Source organism: Crocodylus porosus, unplaced genomic scaffold (assembly GCF_001723895.1).
Source record: "Crocodylus porosus isolate Cpor-Errol unplaced genomic scaffold, CroPor_comp1, whole genome shotgun sequence".
Classification (NCBI taxonomy): domain Eukaryota; kingdom Metazoa; phylum Chordata; order Crocodylia; family Crocodylidae; genus Crocodylus; species Crocodylus porosus.
Window position 1 is genome coordinate 22,362,647 of NW_017728912.1, and position 22,361 is coordinate 22,385,007.

General features: G+C 42.4%; 1 protein-coding gene across 1 annotated transcript in view; it reads right to left on the bottom strand.

Annotated features, from left to right (window-relative positions):
- NPNT (nephronectin) overlaps positions 1–22,361 on the bottom strand; it is a gene marked incomplete at its 5' end in the record, with an annotated part of 77,718 nt that overhangs the window by 39,578 nt on the left and 15,779 nt on the right. Inside the window, one exon of the mRNA XM_019534146.1 lies at positions 7,401–7,493. Coding sequence (XP_019389691.1) covers positions 7,401–7,493 — 93 coding nt within the window. The remainder of the gene's footprint in view (positions 1–7,400; positions 7,494–22,361) is intronic.

Consider the following 22,361-nt stretch of genomic DNA (forward strand, 5'->3'; position numbering starts at 1 on the left):
TTAACCCATAAGCCTTTTTAGGATTTATCCCAGGACAACAGACTTGAACATCTGAACCACTGCATTTTGTCCTGAGATAAAATGGTTCGCCCAGGGACAACTATAGTGTCTACTCACAGCCAAAGTGTCCTCATTACCATCATCACTGCAGTAAACACTTGTCCTTTCTCTGGCAAAGGAAGTAAAAATCCTGCCACTCTTTACTCTTGCCCAAGACTTGTAAAGAATCAAGAATTCTGCTACCTGCCCTCCGACAGGAGTGAGGAGAAGAATTCTTATGCCACCTCTTCCTCATGCCAGGGGAAAAAAAGGCTTTTATTTCCAATCCTAATATTTCAAAGCAAGAAGAATCCCCAGGCTTACAACTGGCACCTGCTAAGACACTACACTAAAAATGCTCCATGTGACACCCTTCTTCTGGATCTTTCAGTACAGTTCGATTCAAATGTGTAGTTCTACCATAAGCTCCTTGGGACAGAGATCATTTCTGCTGCATGATTTATACAGGACCAATCTCATTATGTAATCATTAATAAAAATAGAAAAGACTTCCTTCTACACTAGATACTGGGGTAAGGCAAGGAAGGAAAGTATTTAATGTACGTTTGTAAGATAATTTTAAAAAAATGTATATGTGACTTAAGTCTCCTTAGCATTCATTCAGCTTTGAATACCATGCTATTTTGTATCAAATATTTTTAGGGCAGAATTGAAATCCATGGTTCTGGGCGTCAGAGGTGTGGTCAGCTATTTGTAATACTTTCTAAGAATAACCATATCATATAAGGAAGAGGTTGGGAAGCATTGCAAGATCCCATTCCATGTGCATTTTTGCTGTTTACTGAGTTTCAGCTAATCTCATCTTGCTTATTTCTATTAACATCTCTTAGTGCTATTTCTGCGTGTGAATGAAAACAGACAGAACATCAGTTTTAAATGCTTCTAGATTCAGATCTTGAAAAGTATTCTGTGACAGACTGCCCCCCTCCAACCACCCCGCCAAGGGGTAACTTGGCTGACATGCTAATGATCCAATGCCAAGAGAGTCAGAGTAAAGCCCTTAACATAGCTCCATTAAATTATTTGATTTTGAGCTTAGCTTTTTAGAGAGAGTTTGGTTTTGAGCCCACAGCATGCTGCAACAAAATCATCTGCTACTGCAGTTCATTATTACTATGATCACTTCACTGTAAGCCCAATTCCAAAATAGGAAGTCTGTCAAATAAGCTATTCTGTGAGCCTACTGGCAATTTTACCATTCCATTTTATTTTTGTCAAAAAGTGGCTTTTCTAACACTGTCTGCCACCACCACTACAGGATCTTTTCCTTTATCAACGTACAGAGACATATACCCTGTACACCACAGTATGCAATATTTAGTCTTAGAAGGGACACACACTGGGCAATCACTGGTAGGTCCCACTAGTTCTTCATAAAGCCTATCATTAACACACTGACAGAGTAAAACCCTTACCAAACTCAAACTTATCAAAATCAAACTCTTTCTAAAGCCCTTTTTATCTAGCTGTACACACATATTGTCTGTAATAGTAGAAGATTATGGATATGTTGCAAATGGGTAAGAGAAGAAATAGATCAGGCAATGTGTATGTACATTTCATCCCTGTTTATGAGACCCACCAGTAGCTCTGAAACATTCGCACTATTAATATTCTCTGTCTTTCTCAGATATGTATATTTTTGTTCTTTAAGTAAGGCCCTGTTATTCATGAACAGGTTCAAGCTAATATTAGTAGTTAATCGTTCAGCTATAGTTGGCCCAAGCTGAGTGGATTACAAGCAAATGGAGGATTTAAGAAAGGTCAAGTTACTTACCCAAAGATATAGATATCAATTTGGTATTTCAAACAACATATATATAATAATCCCTCACTCACAGTAAAAGTTTGTACCAAAAGGGAAAAGAAAATAAAAGAATTATCCTCTAAAAGACTGACAATTACAGGTTGGAAACTCAGACAGTACTAGATCTAACATGCTAATTAGCATGCTTTGGAGCAGACTCGACTGAGGGTGCTAATTAGCACACTCCAGTAGCCTCAGTGTCTCGTGTATTCCATGTACCTGTACTTCAAAATGGGAGCAGGGGCACTTTAGATAAAGCTCATCAAATGAGTCATGTTAAAGCGCCCAGCCACCATTTTGAAGTATGGAAGGCTGACTACATGAGACACTGCGGGCCACAAGTGCTCCTGAGAGTCGCTCTAATTAAAGTGCCCCCCACCGACCCCAGAGCATGTGTAACAATGTCCATACTTCCTTTTAATAATTTAAGGTGAAATTTAAAATCTGAGGTGCAGCAATATTAAGGTAAGAGTTCAGAAAGTTCCATGATGCTGTTGACTGAGTTCAGAAAGTTCCATGATGCTAATGACAGTCAGTCATTATTCCAAATGTGGCAATTATGCCATTATGCCACTTAAATTCAAATGTTGCCTGCAATTATAGACAATACAAAATAGAGCATTCTGAGCTGAAAATTGCTACGTGTAAAAGCAAGTTGAGTGATTTACGAGCTTGGGAAAGCTGGTCCAGAACATAAGCGCAGGCTGCGGAGCACAAATATTTCATTCGAAAGAAGAGATGAAAAAATGTGAATGCAGGGAAAGGACAACTGGCAGTATGCTGGTAAATTTAGCTGTCTCATTTACCTAGCATATAGGTGCTGCTTTGAGATATCATCTTGGATAATAATTGATTTTCTGTATGCCCATAATAATGGAACATTTCCTTCCCTGAGATTCTGCAGTATACTCTATAGGTTGTTTTAATTAGCCCTAGCAGCAAAGACCTAGCATTCTTTTGACGCACATTCAAACTTTTCTTTTTAGTTTTCAACTTGGATCAGGAAGAAAAGTTAGAGGTCAAATATACACTACTGAATTTAATAAGATTGAAGTAAAACAGAAAGCCCTTGAGCAGAAGCCAAGTAAAATATTCGAGCCTTCATGACCCCTATACTCCAAACAGTAGATCAGTTTTCATTTTAGGTACATGTCATCTGACCACTATGCTGAGTTTCATCTTGAGAACAGATTTATATTACTTTTGAGGAGGTCAGTTTAATCACTGCTTGACTAACAAACAGACAATACAACAACAGTTAACCTCAGAAGTTAATAATGCTCATTCTCTTTTGCTTTCAGTTTTGTTTTAGTCACACTATTGTTTTCATCTGAATGTGATAACGAATTTCCATGGCTATTGCCTTGGAAAGAAATTTAGAAAAAGCAGTGCAAATCTTGAAAGAGTAAAGCAGAAAAGACACGGTCGTAAGTTAAAAGGATTGCTGAGTGTCAAGCCTCTTCAGAGTACAGGCACACAGCGTCAAGAAAGAGTAACTGCACATTTGCTTTGCATGCCAATGATACTGGAGCCCTGCAGCCATTGACAGCCATCAATTCATCATCCTTCAGTACAATTGCAAAGTGTTTTATTATTGTTTAAGGCCATGCAGGTGGAAGGAGCATACCACCTGATCTAAAGGACTCTGACGGACTCTCTCACCCCTTGAAGGTAAATTGGTTGCACGATGATCCAGGGGGTAGGAAAAAAGTGGCTCACTGTGCCGGTCAGGTGGGGTTGTATACAGGTGCTCGGCTTCACAGGGGGAGAAAGCACAACAGAAGTCAAAAGACCAAAACTCTGTAACTTTATAATGTCAATGTCATCTGCCTTTACTTTATAATGTCAATGACCATTAGCTCAGACTCTACAAAATATATTTAAAAAGCAAAGAAATTATATTTGCAGGTTGGTTCTGGGAAAACAGAATTCAGATAACCAGTGTTTAGTAAAAAGCTGATAGTCTTGAATTACTTGGACTCTGTATTAATCTGCAAAATATTCTCCACTGAACATATATATTGGCTCTGAGCTCAGCTATAAAGCTCACTGCAAATTTTTAAAACAGGTTTCGCAGAACATTTGCTTTTTACAATCTGCTGATGCAGTTCAATTTTTTTTTAAATTCCAGTTGCCATCCAGTCTCAAACAATGAACCAAACTGACTCAGTTTAACCTGTTAATTCATGGAAGTACATGACAAGATATTGAAATGATTGTTGTTGAACTACAGCAGGGGTTAAATTTTGTAGTCCAACACTTGGGAAGAAACTGAGGGTTAGATGTAATCAGTCAGTTAAGTACAGCGTCTTGTCTTGAGAACTTCTTGCTTGGCTCACAAGAGATATGAGGGAACTGAACATATGAAATGTACTACCTATTAACAATACCTTGTATCTATACAATGTCTTTTATCCATTTCCTTCAGCTAAAAACACTTCATAACTGGAGTAAATGCACATATCATTCACCCATCAGAGGAAGCCGGTCACCACTGCCGAGTAACATTTTAGCAACAATACATAATAATGATTTTTTACTGCAGTAGGGGAACTGCAATTGAGAACACAGAAACATCAGGGGGGGTTGCTATATTTAGCCAAAGAGAGTCATACAAACTTCCATTTGATTAAGATACTGATTTAATGATCTCAATCATGCTATTTGAAAAATACTGTGGCTAAGGCTTTCGTTTTACAACCAATGGGCATCATGTAGGATAGTCAAAAATACCCAAGTGAGCAAGAGCACATGTTCCACTGTTCTAGTAACTCATACAGGGACTTTTGAAAATCACAAACAGGTCACCAATGTCCTGTTGGAGCACTGGTTCAATACCACACAAGATTTAAGAGTGCCACCTACCACGCCACCTATACCACTTCCCTTACTCTTCTGACATTTTTAGGAGGCCTAAAGTATTGTAGTGCATAATGCCAAAGCCTGAGATCACCTGTGTAGTGTATATATGATACTGTTAAGCTATTATGCTACTGTGCAGCTGGTACTTAATCAAACTATTTTCTAGGTAAAGCTCTAAAAGCAATCAAGGCAGACTAGGAGTAACAAAATCATAACATGCTTTTATGACTGTCACACCAGAGATAACAGTAAAGACAACATGACAACTCTAAAGGGGAAATCAGACCAGAAATAAGGGAAAGTAGCAAAAATAAGCACTTACTTCATAGAAATATGTCAGAAAAGGATTTTAAAAGCAAAATAAATGTATTTAGAAGATGGTGTCATGGAAGGATTAGCAAAGATGAAAGGATAAAATTCTCAGTACCAACATACCTCTGAAGTAGTCAGATTTTTCTACAAACACCTTCACATGATTTTTTTAAGGGAAAAAAAAGCTAAAAATATTTACTAGATCCCAAAACAACTGTTGGAGTATGACTCTTTTAATGATATATCACTGCACATGAAAATGCCACATCCTTCATAAGTTAACCGAAATTCAAAGCTGTAATTGTGTATAGTGTGCAGTGCTATACTGATTATTACTTTTTTGGAAATCAGTTATGAAAAAACATTGAAAACTATAGCTATAATCATTGAATATAAAGGGAATAAGATGGGGTGTGCTACGGAGTCTTGGGTTTAAAACAATAAAAAGGGAAATGTTTCAATAAAACTGTATGAAAAGAAAATTTTCAATTAAAAATGATAGCTTATTATCTACACCTAAACAAGGAGGCTAAACTCTGAGCCCACAACCCCAAAGTGTATATTCTGCATCTCTTATTTCATATATACATATATACACACATGCATACATGTATATATATATCTCATATTGCATATTCTCCATCTCACACTTCATATTCTGTATCTGTTGGCTTTCATTCAGGAAGACAGGTAAGGATGTCTTCAATTCTAAGGAAACGCTGAATCCCATTGACTTCAATTGGTTTTAGGAACACGCTAAAGTGCTTTCCTGAGTAATGGATACTTCACTGAAGCAAGCTTTTACCTGTACTGAAAACGCACAATAACTGTGGGCTTTTAAAGAGCTTTCTTCAAAATTCAAAAGATTATGGAAATGTAAGTCATCTTAAAAGTAAGGTAAGGAAGGATGAAAAGGAAAAACGAAGTTCTTCAACTTAAGGGTACTATCTAAATTACTCCCTAGACATATCTACACATGTAATTAATGTGCTTTAAGATTACTGTGCATCAAAATAAAGTGCAGTAAACTGCACCTAGGAACATGTCTACACATGTGCCTGCACTGGAAGCAAATTTCCTCCCAATGGGAGCAGCTGAGTCCAGGGCTGTTCCTGTTCCTCTGACCTGCTCTGTCCCCCTACAGAGGGGAGCTCCAGGCCCTCCCAGTGCCAGCCCTTGACTGGCAGGGGCACAGGGTCAGGCCTGGGCTTTGGGGAACACAAGGAGCTGTTTGTCCTGGAGCGAGGAACAACTCCCAGCCTCATGGAGCTCAGGATCACAGACTGGCTAAGCAGCACAGGCTTGGGGCAATGTCCTGTTCCTGAGTATGGGGGCAAGCAGCACCAGGACCAGGGAAGGAGGGGAAATGCGAGAGGGAAGCAGCACTAGAACTTTCCTGTAGGCTTTGTTAAATATGTCATCAGCGTGCCCACGTGGGAAAAAAAGATCGCATGTAATGAGGAGGATTGAGGGCCAGGCCTGGGAGGTGGGAAGCTGGGCACAGGATTGCCCTGCAGAGGGAAGTCCCCGGCTGGCTGGTGGATCTCTGCACCCAGTTCCTTTTCTCCCCACTGCAGTGCTGGTCAATTTTGAGGGCGCTAAGTAAACAGCGCACAGTCCCCAGCCCTTCCCACCCTGGCTCAAGGGAAGGCTGATTTCAGTCTCCCCCAGCAGCAGGGCACAGGCAGAGACGTGCTTGCTGCTGCTGCTGCTTTCAGATCTGCTTGGAAGACAAGGGTTTTCTCTCAGCTTGGAGCCCTCCTTTCCCGTGGGTAGTACAAGGTATACATTTCATTCAGCTGCTTACCTCCCATGTGATGCCCAGTGCCCAAGCATGGGGTTAAGCAGTGCCAGGACTGGGGGAGGGTAGAAACATGAGGGGATATGCAGCTCATGGTCAGCATTGATATATATGCTACTGCACAGTAGCTAATGTGCTGTTAATCTAGGGCCTGTATTTGTTGGTACTAGCAAATGGTACATTAGCCAAATTTACTGAGCAGTAAGTCCTGTGCATGGGTAGACACTGATGCTTTACTACACATTAGTCGTGTGTTATAAAGCATCTCATGTATACATGCCTGCTGTGAGTCAATATAGTAGTGATGCTTTTTATTCTAAATAGCAGCAGAGTAGCCGCTGCTGAACCTAGTAGATAAAATCTACTGATCTGGAAGTGCAGAGTGCACAGGTCCCATCTTTCAGGAATAAAGATTCATTTCTGAAGAGTCAAACATTTGTGCATAAAAAATTGTAGCTACTGTTATTTGTGCATAATACATACTTAGCATTTAATTTATTGGGATAAAAATTTTTCTGTGGTCTTATGAGAAGATTTTATTGTAATTTGTTTTCTTACCTTGGTTGCAGGTTTTTCCAGTGTATCCTGGGTGACACTTGCATTTGTTTGGTCCAACACATTCACCATGTTTGCATCTAGGCTGACATATGGCTGCACAAAAAAAAAATGTATATAACTGTTCTGGTCTAATCAAGGTTTATGGTACAGTTTCAAGGAAAAGGCCACTGGTCTAACATTACTATAATAATCACTACTGCTAACTCTTAGTCCTCATACCTCACTTCATATTTTCACACCATTGTGAAAAAAATAAATATGTTTTCAACAATACAGACTAAATGCACATCAGGTGGATGATCTAAAATGAGCACTATGTTCATGTGTAATAGGATATAGTGCCGAACTCTTTACAAAACTTTGATTTTTTTAGTATCTGACTAGCAAAGACACAGTCTTAATGATGCACCAAGTGATGCACATCATTCAGTTTGCTATAAATCAGAACTGTCCTAACTATATAGATAGTACATGTGTCAATACAGGGGTTAGAGTCTAATAATAGATAAGCAGCAGTGCAATTTCTGCTAAGCTTTTGTCCCCTCTGCCTCATTGAGATAATTGCATTTCCTTATGATGAAATATTATGGATGCTTCTGTTACTTCCCTGTTTGACATAACAAGCCCAGAAAATATAAGGAAACTATTCTGTCCCCAAAAGAATGTGCAACATAACTAACTAAGGAGAACTGACACAGCTTGCAAAACCAATTGAAAGCTCACCTTTACAGTCCCCTATTACTGATGCAGGCTTGTAAATCCCATTTCCCCTGCATTTCTACTAGGCTTTAATGGTTACAGTTTAAAAATGCCATGCCTCCATTTCCCTTCAGCATCCACAGCATCATCAAAGGATCAGCTGAGGTAATGTTTTGGGGTTGATGATGTCTGTTGTGCAACCAGACTGTGCTGTCAGTCCAGTGCAAAGCAGTTGCATGTCACAAGAAGTTCCTGCCCAGTTCATTTTCAGCTCATACTACAAATGAATAAAAAACATGACTATTTTTACCTTGAAAAAAACCCCAGCTGGATAGTAAATTTTATTTTCCATAAGGAATATAAAAAACATGTGTAGAGATTTCATGGACAAAGACAGAAAGGAAAGTTACCATTTCTGAGCAATACTGTACATCTAATAATATACCGTAGCAGATAATATGAACTTTCTGGTTTTTCTGCCATATGCTTTCTCAGTTTCTTGATACACAGTGGTTCAAGAAAGACTGTTGGGACTGTACATGAAATCCCATCCTGCCTTTAAATGAATGTCTTCCCAGGACCTAAGACCCACAATGCAGGCAGTTCCTGGCTGGATGAGCTTGTGAGTTCGCGATGTAAGCAAGACAAAGGCAACGCAGACAGGAAACCAGTACCTAGCATAACTGAAATTTTTTGTTTTTATGATGTACTGTATTCATGTACTTTCAGTTCATTTTGTTAAATACTGGTATCATTTAGAATTTGTCAAGTAATGAAATGGAGGCAGCTGTCACATCAATTAACTAGACAGTGGGTGTGTCTACACAAGACGGTTACTGTGCAGTACGCTAATAACACTGTGCAGTAGCATGCTGGTCAAAAACCATGCTAATACACTATTATGCAGTGTTATTAGGCTACTATGTAGTAAGCTCATGAAAAAATTGTGAGCTGGAACTACTGTGCAGTAACTATAGTTATGGCACATTTAGTTATTACTTCATTAAGCAAGTACTAAACTTGCTTAACATGTAGATGTGCCCAGTAACTTGCACAGAATCATAGAAAATGAGGGTTGGAAGGAACCTCAGGAGGTCATTTAGTATAACCCCCTGCTTAAAATAGGACAATCCCCAACTAGATCATCCCAGCCAAAACTTTCTCTAGCCAGGTCTTTAAAAAATTATCCAAGAATGGAGCTTCCACCACCTCTCTAGGTAACCTATTCCGGTGCTTTACTACCCTCCTACTGGGAAAATTCTTCCTAATATCTACTCTAAACTTCCCTTACTGCAACTTGAGACCATTGCTCCTTGTTCTGTCATCTGGCACCACTGAGAACAGTCTAGCTCCATCCTCTTTTGAATCCCCCTTCAGATAGTTGAAGGCTGCTATTAAATCCCCCCTCAGTCTTCTCTTCCCTAGATTAAATAAGCCCAGTTCCCTCAGTGTCTTCTCAGAAGTCATGTGTCCCAGACCCCTCACCATTTTTGGTGCCCTCTGCTGGACTCTCTCCATCCAATTTGTTTACACCCTTTCTGTAGTTGGGGGCCCAAAACTGAACACAGTACTCCATGTGTCGCTTCACCAGTGCTGAATAGAGAGGAATAATCACTTTCCTTGACCTACTGGCAACACATTTACCAATGCAGCCCAGTATGCCATTAGCCTTCTTGGCAACCAGGGCACATGATTGGCTCATATTCAGCTTATTGTCCACTGTAACCCCCAAAACCTTTACTAGAGAGCTGCTCTCCAGCCAGCCAGCCCCCAGCCTGTACCTGTGCATGGGATTGTTCTGGGGCAAGTGCAGGACTTTGCACTTGTCCTTGTTGAACCTCCTCCTTTTGGCCCAATCCTCCAATTTGTCTAGGTCACTCTGAATCCTAGCCCTACCCTCCAGCATATCTGCTACTCCCCACAGCTTGGTGTTGTCTGAAAACTTGCTGAAGGTGTACTTTAAGCCATCTTCAAGGTCATCGATGTAGACATTGAACAAAACCTGCCCCAGGACTGACCCCTGGGGCATGCCACTTGATACCAGCTGCCAACTAGATATCAAACTATTGATTACTACCCTTTGACCCTGATTCCCCAGCCAGTTTTCTATCCACCTTACACTCCATTCATCCAGCCCATATTCCTTAGCTTGCCTGCATGAATGTTGGGGGAGACTGTATCATAAGCCTTGCTAAAATCAAGGTACATCACATCCACCAGTCTCCCCACATCCACAGAGCCAGTCATCTCATCATAGAAGGCAATCAGGTCCGTGAGGCATGACTTGCCCTTGGTGAATCCATGCCGACTGTTCCTGATCACCTTTTTCTCCTCCAAGTGTTTAGATATGGAGTCCTTGAAGATCTTCTCTATGATTTTTCCAGGGATTGACATGAAGCTGACTGGTCTGTAGTTCCCTGGAGCTTTCTTTTTCCCTTTCTTAAATATGGGCACTATGTTTTCCCTTTTCCAGTCATCAGGGACCTCTCCTGATCACCATGAATTTTCAAAGATGAGAGCCAATGGCTCTGCAGTCACATCAGTCAACTACCTCAGCACCCACGGGCGCATCCTATCCTGCTCCATGGACTTGGACACATCCAGCTTTTCTAAATAGTCCTGAACCTGTTCTTTCACCACTGAGCGCTGCTTGCCTCCTCCCCAAACTGTGCTGACTGGTGCAGTAGTCTGGTAGATGACCCTGCCTGTGAAGATAGAGGCAAAAAAGACATTGAGCACTTCAGCCTTTTCTGCATCCTCTGTCACAAGACTGCCATCCCCATTCAGTGAGGGACCTACACTTCGAAGCTGAATCATGAAGCTGAATGCAATAAGGACTTTATTTAACAGAAATCAGTCATAACAAAGCCACAAATCTAACTTTTTAGCTTCCATTCTAGGCCAAACTATTCAGCTGGAAAAAAATGTAAAACATTACTTGTAGCTGTAGAAGAGCTATGCAAACAAAACTCTAACCATCCAAAGATTATTCCTACTTGTTTCCAGAGTTGGCAGTTTATACAAGTGCATTTACTAAAACAATTTCAGGATAGAATTGTCTTTCACAAGCATCTATAACTTACAGACAATCCTTGTCCTCTACGAGGGAAAATCTTTTGGATGAAGTACTTTATATAGTTAAGTTGCCTATATATCTGTACATACATAGAGACAACAAACTTTCTTCTTCAGTCCTGAAAGAGTAGTTAGATCTTGATCAACATTTTCCCATTTTAAATTTTTTTTGATGCAGCAAGTCGGTCTTAATGGATTTCCATGACAGGTTGGTAGCTGGCTTGCTGCCAAGTCTGACATAAAGAGTATATTAGTATGATTGTTTTCTTAATTTATTACTGTATTTGAAAGGCTCAGGGACATTTTTGGTGAATAAAGATGCTTCTTTAACAAGCAGAACCTAAAGAATACAGTTATAGACTGCAGTAAATAGTTTTTTATCTTTAAAATATTTGTTATTAAATACAAAATTTCTTTTTTAAAAGTCATGAGGGAATTAAGGCACATATCTTTCTTTCTAATTCACCAATCTGTGCTTGAAGTCTTGCATTATTTAGAAAATTGATGGATGGTGTGTTATGATGAAAAAGCAGCTGAAGCGTCATGGAAAACTTCTAAAACATTCTGCTTAGAAGCAATTCTGCTTGTCTTACACATTTTCTCAGTGTAGCTACTTCTGTTTTAAATGCCAAGGGCATTTACATGAATAAAGGGTTTTTGTTGTCTAAGAATTCAATCGCTCACTGGAATTGTGTTTGTGAAATCACAATACTACAAACCTTTAGTAACAAAGGATGATAAAACAAGGAGGCCTGAGGGACCAATTCCTTCCAACTGAAAATAATGGGAATAGTGAAAGTGGAAGCAAACACACCCAATCTATAATAACAGGTAAATAAAAAGTGTGCCAGCTTGTAGGCAACTGAAGACCATAAGTACTAACAACAAATAAAAATGGGAAGAGAAATAAGGAGATCTATGATATTCTGACACAGACCAAACACAAATGCCTCCAACTTTTAGATGGGAAAGATGTTAGACAAGCTTTTGGGCACAAAGCAAGAAGGTCCTTTGTACTCAAAAGTTTGTCTAACATCTCTCAAAACTATACAGTTAACCCAATAAAATATATCACCCAAAAATCCTTTGTTTCTTGTGTATTTCTCATATAATACTGAGGATGCTGCATTTATGGGGTTGCTTGCTTTAATTGTGTTGGTCAAACAAGCAAATCTGACTTTGCATGTAACATGGTCACAGTGAAATCATATTAACATAGGAAAGGAAAGGAATAGCCTGTCTTTTTACACTTAACTGAAAATAACTTCTGAAGTATTTATTTGCAAGGTAAATTTCAGATATCAAACATGGAATGCAGGTTCTATCATTAAATCAAGCATGCTTTTAAACAATTAGCAAACCACAATCAATGCTCTCATGGCAAAACCTATGCTGCAATAAAGTGTCACTTCATATGTGAAACAGGCGTTTGGGAGTCTGTACTTGACATTAACACTATTAATAAAGAAATCTGTTCATTAGGGCACGTTTAATATGTTTTAAGCCACATGTTGTTATGCATGACAATTGAAATTCAATACAATATTAGGATTGAGAATTAAACTCATAAAAGTAAAATTTCAGATTCAGACTCGAAGCAGATTCAGTCTCTAAGCAGCTGTAGCCCAGCTACATTATGCATGCACTGTATATTGCTTCCTATTCAAGAAGCACTATATACTATACTGTATGTGGTCAGCTCACACTGAACTCAGTGAAAGTGTTTCCACATATTTTTACAGCAATTCCTTGAGTGCTCAGAACTATTAAGGATCAGGCCACCTTCAGTTAAATCTGACACTTGCACCCCACTGACTTCAAAGAAGTCTGTGTGTATACAGAGTTCTGTCTGCGTAGGATCACTTGTAGGAGCTTAGCCTAAACATGGAGTTATGAGTCTAATTTTCAGCAAATGTTTTTGAAAATAAACATGGCTAGTTATTTCAATGATCTCCCATAACTAAAAGAAAAGTGGACTTGTTTATTTTGTGCAAGTAATTTAAATGCATGTCACCCTGTGTAGTGCAATATGTAGAGTTCCAGCTATGCTTACTCACATGTGACGATATGTTCAGCTCATGTATTTTATTTATTTGCAAGGATGTACAGCAAGTAAAATACAAGATTTTTCACTGAATGCTATGGGTGCCCTGACAATTTAAAAAATACATCAAAACAAAGAGACCTCTCAGTTCTCCTAGATCAGTTCAAATATAACATAGTTATGACTGACATTAATCAGACCCATGCCCTGTCCTCGGAGTTCTACCTTGTCCCAACCCTTCCAAACACATACCTCCCTTAAACAAGGGGGAAAAAACAGGTTTTTGCAGTTAGTGTCTGAGGAGAAAATGAATTTCCAAGGCTAAGAACCTGCAAGTTTGTCCAATGGAATGAAAAACATTTTTTAAAATCTTGTTACAAATTGTTTTATCCATAAAACATTCATACAACAGGCTGACTGTCCATACCTATACGTATTGATACTTTGTAGCTGTTATGATCATTTTTTCCAAAAATCATTTCATATCAATTCTGAAACTGATATCCTCACAAAGTATAAAGTATATTTAAAAGACCAAGCAATTATATAATACTTCCATACATTCAGAAAGAAACTTTAACTATCTGTCTTTTAGGCTTATCATCATAGTCATTCTTGCAGATTTATTGACTCTGCAAATAGCCTATTTTAGAGCTCTAAATTTTACTTTACTGACAGAAGGGATGCATCTACACCTGCAAATAAGCATGCCTAAATTTAATGTGCTTTAAGCTAATGTGCATTAAGCAATTTTTGGCAGGTGTCTACTCATACAATGACTTGGGACTACAGCTAGTCCCAAATTCCAGCTTGGAACTAAAGTTAGTCCCAAGTCCCTCCAGTGCTGCCATGTGTCAGCAATTGGCAGCCATGTTGAAGCCAGACCCAGCTGCCAGGACTTGGCAGCCATCTTGGAAACTCTGATCCGTGGACAACCCCTTCTCCCAGGAATCATGTGCCCAGCGCCGGGGCAGCACACACCAGCTCCCTCTTTGCCCACCGTGCCTCCCCATGCTAGGGCTGCTCCAGGTCCCTCCCTTATTCCTGCCAGCAATGCCCTGAGCCCCACTGCTTCATCCAGGCCCCTGCCAGCAACCACCAGTGCCCCTTGCTTCTGCTGGCCCCAGCAGTCCCATCCCCCCTCGTCCCCCCTGGCCCAGGCCCCAGGACAGGTGTGCACCAACCAGTGGTGGCCAGGGCACCAGCTGTGTGACCCCCTCTTCCTGCAGTCGCTGCTCCAGCCTGCCTGCCCCACTGCGCACACACTCCCTACCTCCTGCCCACCTCCAGCACTACTTTCAGGACACGCATGTGGTTGAAACAAAAACATTTTATTATCCTCACAATACCCAACCCCATCCCTCCCCCCCGCAACAAATAGAACCCCCTCCCCCTCAACCAACAGAGCCCCTCCACCACCCTTCAAAAATAAAAAACCTGCTTACACGTGGGAAATTATACACAAGGGGAAAACTATTTACAATATTTTGGGTCTTCAAGCCCAGAGTGGGAGCTGCAGGGGGGCCTAGGGGGAAGAGTCCCCGGGCAGGTGCCCAGCACCCCAGCCCCTGGATGTTCTCCTGCAGGTCCAGGGGCCGCAGTGACCCCAGTGGGTGGCAGCCTCATGCATGAGCAGATTTTCAGCCATGTGGTGCAGGGGAGAGAGGCAGGTCCAGGCCCAGGCAGGTGGCAGCAGGCCTGGGATGGGGGCTGAGCCAGGGGTTCTGGTGGGCAGGAGGTGCCCAAGGACCTTCTCCCAGGGCCAGGTGTGGGCCTGCTGCAGTGCGGAAGGCAGAACCCAGGGGTCCTGTGGGGCCATGGGCAGAGGCCAGGCAGTGGGGGACATAGACATGGCCTCCAAAGCCAGGAGGATGTTATCCATGGACTATCCATTGGCATCCCCCTGCTGCTGGAGCGGCTCCTGGGCCTCCACTTAGGCCCAGTGGTCTCCCTAGTGGCTAGGCACTACACATGCGTTAATGTGCATTAACTAATTGCGCCTAAATTTGATACCTGTATTTGTAGGTATTAAATTTAGTCATGATTAGCCTAAGTTAACATGCATTACAGGTTAGCCTAAGCTAAGTTAAGCCTTAGCCTGAATTAACCTAAGTTAACTTATGATGAGCCTAAGTTTATGAGACACACGTAGACACACACCCATAACCTGCCTTAACTTAGGGTAACACACATTAACTTGTGTCATGTAGATGGGCCCAAGGAGTGTAAAATAACTTTTATCCTAATTATAATACAACCAGTAATATTGTATTTATTCTCAACAAAAAATACTGGGGAAATCTTTAGAGTAAAGAATTTCTTCAGGGTTTCTAAATAAGATGTTTTTAAGCAGGATTATATTAATCTTCTGCCAAGTTAAAAGGGGTAGTAGCTGTTGTGACTATTTTCAGTTATACTGTTAATCAGTTAGTGAAGGGTTCATTTACATTGCAAAATAGACTGATTCAGCTGTCCTAGGTTTTCTCAGCTAAATGTCAACAGGTTTTCACAGTGATTTCACAAAGCACCTGAGCAATAAAAATGTACATGATATTATATGGTAGACTTATGCAAGCTAGTCATTTTTTCAGTCACATTAAACTAGCTTCTAGGGGAGATACATATTCTGAAAAGGAGACTTTTTTTTCAACATGAGTAACAGCCATTGCCTAGTCCCTTTCATTAAAAGTGTAGCATTTGTGGATGGAGAGGCTCTGGGGGCAGAGAAAACTCATGAGTGACCCGTTTAAAACTTACCTCAGATGAAGTGAGGAATGCCCACAACAAACAGAGCTCCATGGGATGCTTCCAGAGCCACTGCTCTCTCTCCATTGCCGGTGGGCTGATCCAGGACACTACCTCCAGCCTCAGCAAGGGGCAACCAGGGGACAGTGAGCAGCATCCCAGGAGGGAAAATGCTGAAAGTCTCTCTGGCTGGACCTCTCAGCAGAGAATGTCTGTGACAATCGGTCACAGTGGTTGAAGGACCACCCACTGAGCCATGGACCATCACTGGAACACTGTGACCAGAGTGCCTAGAGAAGAGGGAAGCTCAAAAAGGCAAGTGGTCACAAACCAACTGTAAGTGGGCATTTTACTCCCACAATTCATTTTTCTATTATTTCCAGGATTATTTCAGTGGAGCCATCAAGGGGATTCTTTTTTTTTTCCCTGGGGGCATGAGTAAGCTTAAAGGCATTTATTTTTGTTTTAGTCCCTCTCAGACTTATTGACAAGAGAATTGATAGAAGAACAGAGGGGGAATTCCTTCTGAGGACATCATATGTCTGCTTAATTGATTCTCAAGGTGACAAGACTGTCAAAATAACTGCACAGAGAAAAGAATACTCATATAACAGATAGTTAGAATTGATAGATGAAAGGACACCTATATACTGAGTGATGGCGATCATGTTCTGAACTAGTGAAAAGTGATGTTACAGAAGCTAGTTGAACGTTGAAATAATATTTAATAGCCCTGCTGGGGTGACCAGTACCCGTGCTCCAGAAGGAAGTGGATGTGTCCCTGGTGCTGAGTGCTGTGGAGTGTACTGGATGAGGTAAGGGTGGGATGGAGGGGAGGTGGAGCCCCACAAAGATAACTCCCCCCCCCCAGCAGACCTGAGTCTAGTTGCCCCATTGGGATCAACTTCCTAACTTGCATAAGATCAAAGTCATGGCAGATGAGCATAAAAGAAGAACTAAACTCAAGGGGGAAAGAATTTGACATCGACAGGCAGCTGAGTAAGGGAGTAGCAGTGTTCCCCAGTCTGACATCACCTACTAGAAGGATGCCAGGTCGAAGAGGACCCAGACCTTATAACACCTATTCTTGACAAGCATCTAAATATCTAATCTAGTCTTCCCAAACAGCTGAGCATATTGTAATTCTAACAAGGGAATACCACACATGAAAAACAAAATTCTGAATCATCTGCAGAACGCCAGTCCTTCATTTCCAATAAAGAAGCAATTTAAATGTAAGTAATAACTTTTGGTATTACATGCCCTTTAGGCAATCACGTTAACAGAACTACTTATTTTCACGTCTGAAGATTGCGGTGGAGAATATAGGGAGCCTATTATTCCCCATGGACTTTGTGATTTACATTAGAAAAGCTGCAAACGGCCTTCACTGAATCTTTTACTCAATCATATGCCTACCCTATTTTAGGGACCCTCCAGAACAAGATTCACTCCAAATGTGCACTGGAACAAGAAAACCATAGTAATTTATTAGCTATCAAATGGTCACTATAGGCGCATCCAGATGAATGCTGACATGTGGTATGTGCTGCCACAGACCGATCTGTGGTGCCAGATGTTGCACATGTAGGCATTCCCCATGCTGCTGCTTTGCAGTACAGGGGGGAGGGCTGACCCTGGGAGATCCCAGCATCAAAAAAACCCAGACCTAAAAAAAGCAGGGCAGTGCAGGTGGTGACACTGCATGCTGCCCAAAACTGGAAACTGGCCAGCCAGAGCTGTACTCTCCTTGCCAGCCAGGCTCTCTGAAGAAGGATTACCATGGCTGCAGCTCCTGGAAGACCCCAGGTAAGGTTGCTGGTGCCAGCACAGTTGCTGGCCCCAGCCTCCCCTACCCCACTCAGGGTAATGTGCCACACACTAGAGCACATGTGGCATGGGCATTCCCTGGGGACAAGTAGCAGTGTACCCAAGTAAACACATTCCCATTTCTGGGGGTGCACCACATATTAATTTTCTGACAGTTAGCCGACTTAAATTTCTAAAGTCAACTTAACTGTCAGAGCATACATTACTATGTGCAGCAGAGTCGACTTAAATGCGGCACAAGTTAATATACCTTTGAGGTGTATTATTTTGAGTAGCATTAGTTAAGCTACCTTAGCTCACAAGATGGCTTCCATCATATCAAGGAGCTGCGTGTGTGTGCACACTTCAATATGGCTTAAGTCAACTTAGTTAACTCGTATTATTGCAAGTCGACTTAGTACACGTGTACACACCCTTTAGTTCTCCACTAAATTCAACTGGTAAAAATAAGATGAATGGTGGAGTTTTTTAATATTAATCCAGAGCCGAGGTGGTGCTGGTGATATTACTTAATTCCCACGCAGGGAATGCCCAGGACCTCATGGGACAGATCTTTTGAGCTGTCACCCTTACCTTGAGCATTTTCAACATGTGTTTGTCCAGAAAGGCAAGAATATCTATTTTAAAATATTGTAAACTACTACTTCTAAAAAGTCAAGCAATAAATAGCACACATAGATCTTCATGTTTCGCTTGCTCACTTATTTTGTTATAAGAAAACTTTTTTTTCAAATATAATTCATGAAACTTCCTCTTGACTAATAAATGATGCATCTTAAATGTCAACAATCTGGTCTGGTCTGAACTCAGTTGTTACTGTCTTTCTCACTGCACACAGCCTTTTGGACCCTAATAACATAATGATTAATCACTTGGCAAGGTTTGTTGGACAGGAACACAGGGTTTATTCTAGGTACTTGCTCTTCTTACTTTCTGACTGGCAGTGAAAATTCTGGAACGTTCTGCTAAAGCAGGGGCAGGGAAAATACAGACTGTGGGCTGGATCTGGCCCACCAGGCACTTTCATTTGGCTTGCGGTGCCCACCAACTAATTGTACCCAGCCCAGCCCTTTCACCCACGAGGGTGAGAGCGAGGCACTGGGCACGGCTGCTGTTGCAGCCACTGGGGGGCTTGCTTGCCTTCCCCCAGCATCCCACTTGCTCTGGGCAGCAAGTAGTGAAGTGGTGGGGACAGGGGAAGTGGCAGGAGCTGCAGCTGGGCAGGAGCACATAGCATGGGGCTGGAGCTGGCAGCACATAGAGCCCGCACCCAGGGGGGAGGCAGCAGTGTGGAACTCAGGTGGGCAGAGCATGGGTGTGAGGGAGGGTGAGGGGAAGTGGGAGCCCCCCCCACACACTTCTCTTGCTGTGCACTTCCCCAGCAGGCAGTGGCAGCAGCAGCAGCAGGAAGGGGTGCTGGTGCCCAGTGGCATGGGACTCTGGCCAGTGCTGCACATTGTGGCAAGCAGCACAGCCTGGCCAAGCCATCTCCATCACTGGCACTCCTCACCACGTACAGGCAGCCCCTGTGCTTGCACGCCACAGGAGGAAAGCTCCACACTGGAGCTGGCTGCCTGCACCGCTCCCTGCCATGGAGGTCCTGGGAGTCTGCAAAGAAGCAGGGACCAGGGCTCCCCTCCACTTCCAGCAGACTCCGGGACCTGTGCAGCAGGGAGAGGTGCAGGCAGCCAGCTCCAGTGCATGGAGCTTCTCTCCAGTGGTTCACAAGTGCAGGGGCTCACAAGTGCATGCATGGTGGGGAGCACTAGCAATGGAGGTGGCCTGGCCAGGCTGAACTCTTTGCTGTGGTGTGCAGCGTCAGCTGGAGCCATGTGCTGCTGGGCACCAGCATCTGCACCAGGCACGAGCACCCCCACCTGCTGCTCCTACACTAAGGGAGGTGAGGGGGTCCCCCAACCCCCCCACTCTCCCTCACAGCCCACAAATGCCACACACCCACACTACCCCACAACTCCCCATGTATACAACAACATATCCTATGCCTCCCACACTCACAGCCACACCCCCTCACATACGTACACTCCAGCATACACACAGCCAACACACACACACCCCACCATACAAATACCTCCAATCACACATTACCATACAATAGACAAGACTAAGAATCTATTTTGAGTTATTACGCAATCGCTTCTATATACAAACAAATCACGCAAATGATGACAAAACTATTTTTTGGTAATAAAATTAAAATATGTTATAGTAGGTATTTGACTTTTAGTGTATGATTTGCTTTTTTTTCTGGTTCTAAGATGGTAACCTGCCCCCCCCAAAGGAGTATTTCTGGGGGGACAAGGGGAGGGACTTCTGGTGGCAGAGGTCAGGGTTAGGGGTGGCACTTGCAGTCCCAAGAGGGCAATCAGGGGGCAGGACAATTCTCAAGAGGTGGGGCTACCCACGTGGCCCTTGAAAGCTCACCAAACCTCATTAAGTGGCCCTCCACCCAAAATAATTCCCCACCCCTGTGCAAAAGTGTCGCCTTCTGTGCAATTGTTAGCTGTTTCTCCAAAATGTCTAGCTATCATCTACCTTAATTTATCCTTGAGTATCTCTTCTCTACAGAGTATACACAAATGTATATTCCTCTTCCCTGTTTTGCCCCATTTGTCACTTCTGCTCTTGTCATCTTACATATGAAGTTGTTCACGTATTCCATCTAGAATACATTCCATTGATGAGCATGTCCTCATGCAAACCTCCATCTGCTGTTTCTGCCTTCACAACTCAAATCCCAAATGTGCCTTAGCCTTTAGAATTTAAGCATTCAGCATGAACTTGAGCTCACTTGTTTTCCTCCTTCCAAGTTTGGAAACATTTCTAAGACTACCTGTATCTGAAACAAACTGTTTTAATCATCTGCCAAAATTGCTCTGCTTTCATCCTCTCTTCGTAATTTAAATCCCTCATTTATGGTCTAAATCCCAGCTCTTCAAAATTCAGTTTAACCAAATGCAGCTGCTAACTCATGCACCTGTCAGAAGGTAACATGTTACTCAGACTCAGAAATCCTTCCTGGATGCCTGTTCACTTCAGAATACAGAACCAAAGCTTCTTCCTATTTTTTAGCTCCTCTATAACAATGGTTTGCAACCTTTTCAGACTCATGGCACTCCTTAATACAGTGATTCCCAACCTTTGTTATACTGTGGACAGGCAAACTCACTCAAAGAATTTTGGTGGACCAGGTATAGAAACAATCTAATTTACATTTTTAAATTTAAATTTTACATGGGGATGGCGGGGTGCAAGGATCGGAGGCAGTTCTCCTCTCTGTCATTCAGAATTTCATTGCCCCTTTTTCAGAGAAGCACTATTTCCAAAAAAACCAATCCATTGAAGTTTGCTTGATCATCTCTTAGCTGTTACATTTGATATGGAAGGCTCTGGGAGCTGGGCTACAGGGACTGGGGGCTCAAATAGTTTTTTCTTCCATGCTCCCTGTTGCAGGCCACAGACCCAAGAGGGAAGACTGTATGAAAGAAATAAGCAGACGCAACCAACAATGGTGCTACCATGAGGGCTTCGGTTTCTTCAACCACAGCACACACTTCAGGGACAGAGGACTCCTGGGACAAGACGACACCCACCTCACGTAGAAAGGTAAGTCCCTGTTCTCAGCCAGGATGGCTGATCTACTGGACAGGGCTTTAAACTGACTTTGCTGGGGTCGGGGAAACTCCAAGTGGAGCATACCTGGTGACTGGCACACAGAAAAGCTCCTACATGGGACACTGAGATAACTGTTTTTGAAAATGCTAACCAAACAGTTCTCCCACAGTATCTCAGGAAATCGAGGGTGTCAGCTGGGGGCCTCAGCTCTCTGTACACCAATGCCAGGAGCATGGGGAACAAGCAGGAAGAGCTATCCCTCCTGCTCCCTAGTGAGCAATATTACCTGGTAGGGATCATGGAAACTTGGTGGGACTCCTCACATGATTGGACTGTAGCCATATAGGGCTACACCATGCACAGAAGCGACGGAGCAGGGAGAAAAAGCGGAGGGGTAGCTCTCTATGTGACAGAACAGTACACGTCTCTGGAGGCTGACATTTGCTCCAAAGATAAGCAGTTTGAACCCCTCTGAGTCAAGCTTCAAATGGGGAGCAAGGTGAGAGAGACCTAACTGTGGGCGTTTACTACAGGACACCAAACCAAGGGAAGGAGCTTGATCTGGAGTTCTCTCAAGAACTCACAGAGGCCGTGTGTGCAAGGGACTTGGTTGTGATAGGTAACTTCAATTACCTGGACATATATTGGGAGGAACATTCAGTTAGGTCAGATTGGTCATGTAGCTTCTTAACTGTAATTAAGGAGCTCTTTCTGACCCAGGAAGTGCAAGGGCCAACCAGAGATAACCCTCTCTTAGACTTGGTCTTGGCCAAAGGAGATGATCTGATTGTGTGGCTTGAACACTGAGGGTAGCTTGAGTGACAGCGACCATGAGCTCATCAGGTTCATTGTCTGCCACAAGGCTGACAAATCAACTAGCAGGACTGAAGTCCTGGACTTCAAAAATGTGGACTTCAACAGGCTCAGGGCATTAG